At 53.7% G+C, this 5,610-nt stretch overlaps 1 protein-coding gene across 1 annotated transcript; it reads right to left on the reverse strand.

The window, feature by feature from the left end:
* Nucleotides 1–1,437: 1,437 nt before the first annotated feature.
* IER5L (immediate early response 5 like) lies at nucleotides 1,438–4,091 on the reverse strand. The gene has a single exon (XM_087944279.1). The coding sequence runs from the start codon at nucleotides 3,830–3,832 to the stop codon at nucleotides 2,687–2,689; it is 1,146 nt and encodes a 381-aa protein (XP_087800405.1). The 5' UTR covers nucleotides 3,833–4,091; the 3' UTR covers nucleotides 1,438–2,686.
* Nucleotides 4,092–5,610: the final 1,519 nt, after the last annotated feature.

Genomic DNA, 5,610 nt, shown 5'->3' on the forward strand with positions numbered 1-5,610 from the left:
ATTTAAAAAAAACAATAATAGCAAATGCACAAATTCCTCAAAATCCACCCATGACCCTGAGAAAAAAAATGGCCATCTACCTGAGGTCAGAATGTAAATATCCCATCCGGTTAAAAATTCTAATAAGGGGTGTCAAAAAGTTTTGATTTATTATGCCAATTTTGCCCGGGAGTTGGGAATCTCTGCTTCTAGCTGTTTTAGGAACAGCTCCTATTTTTTTAAAAATGTGTTTGTGTACGCACACATGTGCATGATCACACACACACACCCATTAATTTTGAGGCCAGCCAGTAGTTGGTCAGAAAAATCTTTTTATTACCTTCATTCATTTGGTTTAAAGAAAGGGGTGTGTGGAAAACACCACCAAGTGGCATAAAGGAGAGATAACAAACTCAGTTCTAGATAAAAAGAAAAGAGGGAAAAACAAACTTTAGGAATACTATAAAACCATGTTTTATAGATCCACAAGGGGGAAAAAAAAACTTATGCCTTTGTCAAATGCACTGTTCTGTTAAGAAAAAATTAAAAATCCCAAACTCTCTGAATTCACCCAAGCTTCCCCAAGCATAAATAATTCAACTTTTTGCAACTCAAGTTTGCTCCAAACACTAAGCGCTAGCTAATGAAGAAAGCTTTTTTTTTTTAAAAAAAGAAGAAGATAGCAGATGCTGTTTTCTTCCAATCTGGTTTGTCTCAAGAAGAGAGATCATTCTCTTTCCTTTCGTTTATTCATTTGGATAAGGCTTGGCCCTCCTCTTCCCAAATATTAAAAATGTGCATGAGAACACGGAGTTAAATACTTTCAGTCAAGGGCATTTTCAGTTGAAACTAGTCAACTATTTTGTTCCAAGCAAAACTTTGTGTTAGGCTAAACTTAAAGGCTGGGCTGGCAAGCAAATCCCATCAGTTGAGTCATTCAGGTTACTCATGAGTAGCAGCAACTGAAGTTAGATTTGCAAACCCCCCCCCCCTCTAAGCTCCTTTTGATAAGCAAAGGATAACACAGCCACATGCTCTCCCCCTTTTATAATTGGCCTTTTTATTAAGATTATAAATTTAAACAAATCTGAACAGTTTTACCCGGTGATATACAATTCAGTATGCGCGCACACACACACACACACAAAAATATACAGAGATACAAAGGGAGGTTGGGGGAAAAATAATAGTTTGGGCAATGAGTCCTTTAATACACAGTGCTGAATGTGAAGTGGATGGCAGATTGAAAAAAAACTACCTTTTTACAACAAAAGGCTATTTTCCTCCCTTCCCTTGCAAAATAATAATTAAAAAAAAAAAGAACAAATTTAATTTCCATCCCCCTCCTGTCTGAGAAATAAAAAAAAGGGTTACAGAAACAGACTTTTTATTTATTTTCCTGCACACAGGACTGAACAATGCTGGCTGGTTGAGGAGTTTTTGTTTTTTTACAAAAAAAAATTGAGGAGTCAATCCAACACATTTAAAGACACGAAAATAGTGTACTCAGGAGCTGGTAGAGTTGTTTGCCTCTTTCTTGCACGCCTCCCTTGGGATGAAGGGAAGCAGACAGCTGTGCATGATGGGAGCCGTTACCTCCCCCAAAACCCATCTGCAAATGGAAGGGTTGCAAGGGTGTGTGTGTGTTGCGTGCTTGTGTACATGCAAGGACAAAATAGCAACCATCTCCAAAGTGGTCAATGGATACAAAATCACCCTATGAAGAAATTTCTTTCTGCAGCATAAAAACATGGGGGATGTTTTGTTTTTTAAAAAGAGGGGGGCAGAGGGGAGGCCCATATCCATTAAAGGGGAGCCCCCCTCCCCAAAACCCCAAGCAGCTGCAAAGTGGGGAGAGGGAGAGAAAATGCATACAGTACATTTGAGTTGAGGGCAGTGACTCTTAAGAGCGGAAATCCGTTGAAAACCCAGCATTTTCAAGGGGCTTTCAAAAGAAACCCTAACTCTGAAGCTTTTAAAAAATATTTCTCACCCCAACCTTACAGCCGGGGAAGGAAAAATCGCCTTCTTTCCAGGCAGGGACCTCTCCCCAATTTTCCAGTTTAAGCTTTTTTTTTCCCCCTCAACGCCCCCTTTCCAAGTAGGCAGAACCAACTCTTGCCCCCAAATCTCACCTTTTCCCCCATGCGGCACTAACGCTCATTCACGGTCCCACCTTCCCCCCCCACCTTTTTTTTTTTTTTTGTTTGTTTTGTTTTTTAAAATTACCTTCCCCTCCTCTTTCAAAAGAAAAAAAAAAGCAAGAAAACAATAATAATAAAAAAAGGCTTGGAGCCCGGTGGGGGGGAAGGAGAAACACACACACACACACCCTCCAACTCAAAAGCGCCGGGATATCAAGAAACAAAGGGAAAGTTATTCGCCCGTCTTCCGCGTTCCTCGCTGCCCGAATCGTCTCGCCTCTGCTCAGCCAGCCGTCCGCTGCAAAAAAAATTGAGCTCCGATGGCCCCGGGAAAGTCCGTGGTCCAATTTTAGAAAACATTCGCTCGGTTCGACGCCCACCCCCCCCACCCGCCAAAATCCTTTCCTCCCTCCCCACCCAGTTTCAGCCCAGACCCCTGGCAGTCCAGTCTTTTGTTTCAGGGGCTCCCCCCACCCCACCTCCCCAATCACAGTCCCCCCCACCCCGTCCAAAAAGGGGCCGAGCGGCGGGGAGAGCCCCGCAAAAGCCGACCCCGGCCGCTCTCAAAAGGCCACGATGGCCCGCGTCCAAGCCCCCAAGCTGGCCAGCGCCTGTTTGCCGCACAACTGTCCGCTGGAGAGCTGCTCCGAGTCCGACGGCGGCGCCGGTGGGGGCGGCCGGCTCACCAAGCCGCTGAAGCTGGAGCCGAAGATGGAGATCAGGCTGGAGATGTTGGAAGCATCCGGCGAGGAGGAGGAGGAGGACGGATGGGAGCAGGAGGAGGAAGAGGAGGAAGGCGAGGGCGCCTGTCCAGCGGCGGTGGGGAAGCCTTCGAAGCGGGCGCGCTTGGCACAGGAGGCGAAGGGCGAAGGCGCACCGGGAGGCGGCAACAGCGGCGGATCCCCAGCGACGCCCGCCGGCTCGTACTTGCGTTTGGCGCCCGGGCTGGGCGGAGGCAGCGGCGGCGGGCAGCAGCTGGCAGCGGAGGCCACGACGGCGGGGACGAGGCCGCCTGGCGGGCAGGGCGCGCAGCAGCAGTCCTGGTGCAGGTAGCCGTTCTCCACCGTGGTCACCACGTGCGTGTCCAGATCCAGCACGGTGGTGCGGCTCGAGCAGTGCGCCGCGGGGCCCGACGGCGGGATCCCCGAGGGCGCGAACTCCGTCCCGACGCCTCCGCTGCCTCCTCCGCCGGAGCTCGACCCGGGGTAGCCCCGCGGCGGGTAGAAGGGCAGCGGCGAGTCCCGGCACACGGCCGCCGCGCCGGGCAATCCCAAAGCGTCGTCGGCGGGCGTCGTCGGCGGTGGTGGCGGCGCCGGCAGGAGCAGCATCGACGGCGAGTCCGGCCTGGCCAGGGCGCAGCTCCGCAGCTGGAGGCCCTCGGGTCCGGAGGCGGGCAGGGTCTGGAAGTCCGCGCCGGCCAGCTCGCCCAGCGGCGGGGGAGCGCAGACGGTGGGCGCAGGGGCCAAGGGCAGGGCGCCGACGGCTCCGTCGAGGTAGAGCGGGTGCGGCGGCTGGCCGGGCAGGGCGCTGCTCTGGCGGCGGTAGAGCTCGGCGTAGCGCTCGCTCAGGTAGAGCTGCCGGGCGTTGCGGAGCACGTAGGAGACCAGCAGGTTCTTGTGCAGCTTGAGGCCGCCGCGCTGCGTGCGCGACATGTGGATCTTGCGCAGCGAGAGGCTGATGAGGCTCTGGGCGTCCAGCGCGCACTCCATCTTCCTCGGCGGCCGCTCAGCTTCGGCCGCCCGCCGGCGCCCGGGACCGCATCCACACGCGGCGAGGCCGGCGCTGCCCGGGGCCACTGCTTCAACGGGGGCCGCGCCGGGCAGGATCGCCCGTGCCAGGCGCTTGATGCCCCCCGCCCCGCTCGGAAAAGGCAGCAAAAGCAGCCGGCAACCCCGCCCGGTGTTGGCTCGCCTGGCCACCCGCCCGGCCCTCCCACTCCTGCTCGGCCGTCCGCGCTCGGCAGGGCCAGCACTAAGCGCGGCTTTGCCCAGCCCCCGCTATTTATACCCCCTCCCCGAGCCCGCCCCCGTCGCCCGGGACCTATTGGCGGGCACCTTGGCCTTGGATTGGCAGCCGCCGCCCGCCCACCTGGGGCCCGACTCGCCAATCCAGACGAGGCGGTTCCTTTGTGCTATTCAAATACCGAACGGGCTGACGCGGCTGGCTGGAGCGGGGCGCTCCGGAGAGGCCAGCCGAAAGGCGGGCGGCGGGCCAAGCCGGCCGGGCAGGGGGCGAAGGAGGCGGGCGGCGGCGAAGCGGGCGGGCCAGGGAGCGGCGAGGGTCTCTCGGGGGTGAAGGCGGCGGAGGCGGCCGGCGCTGCCTGGCACAGGTGAGCCTCCCCGGGCCGGCTCGCCACGTGCGGGCCCGGGCAGGGGGTGTGCCGGGCGAGTGGGCGGGGTCTCGCGGTTCCCCGCCTCCCCTGCTGCAGGTGCGGGGTCGTGGGGGCTGCCACCGCCCCAAATCAGCCCTCAATTTGAATTGCTTTGCCTCCCAAATCGCCTGTCTGGGGCTTCCCAAATGCCCGGTGCCCAAATCCACAATTGCGCGCCAGCCCAGATGCGCATCGTCCGGATTTGGGTGGGGGATTCTAGTCTCGGGGAGTTCCATAGGATTTCTTGCTTCTTAGCTGCTCCTCTTTCCCTTCGCAGCTAATCGCCTTGCATTTGCATTAGCAGAGAAAGCATTTTGTTGGGCTTCGTTTTCAAAAGGTCCTTGGAACACGATTTCTTTCCCGGTGGTACCGTCAAAATCTCAATGTTTATTTCACCGGGCATTTTTCTTGCGGTCCGGATAGATTTCAGCTCAGGACCAATAGTGATAAGCCACCTTTGGTGCAATCCCAAAATATCTGGAGCACCATCAGCATTCACCAACTCCGCACCCAACGCCAGTTTGGTTTAGAATAGCCTACATTCTATCTTTGTTTCTTTTGTCAGAGCTGAAGAAGCTTCTTGATGAGAAGCGAAACGTTTTCAAGGTGAAATCAGAAAGTCCAGCTGCTTCTTGAAAAAAAAACACCTTTGCGACAGCTTACACCCCTCAACTTCACGCCATCAACAACATCTGCCTATTTTAGGTCCTTGGAAAGGACTCCATGGGTGGACAAAAATGCCAACTCCAGTCTGAACATCTGACTGTATGATGAACCATAATTTCTTATTCTGAACACTTGAACACCATTGGCATTGACAAACTCAGGGTCAGTCAATTGCAAAAAGCAGCTTTATCGGCAACAGGTTACATCCTGTAACAATATTTGTAACCCCATCAAACTGCTACCTCTGTCTCTCAAAAATGCCAAATCCAGTCTAAACATCTGGTGCAACCAACCATAATAATTTATTAAATTGTATACCGCTTGGATTATCAATGATTCCGGGTCATTTGCTAAAAAGACCTGGGAATCTTTTTAAAAACAAAAAACAAAACCTGATCCTATGGATAATGCAGAGAGCACTGAGGCAGACTTGTTAACCCATTAACAATT

The sequence above is a fragment of the Notechis scutatus genome, chromosome 15, assembly GCF_049901735.1.
Source record: "Notechis scutatus isolate UNSWTSFEM ecotype Mainland chromosome 15, rNotScu1.2, whole genome shotgun sequence".
Lineage (NCBI taxonomy): Eukaryota > Metazoa > Chordata > Lepidosauria > Squamata > Elapidae > Notechis > Notechis scutatus.

Excerpts from the sequence above, each read along its gene's own strand:
- IER5L (XM_087944279.1), bottom strand. The coding sequence starts at position 3,832 with ATGGAGTGCGCGCTGGACGCCCAGAGCCTCATCAGCCTCTCGCTGCGC.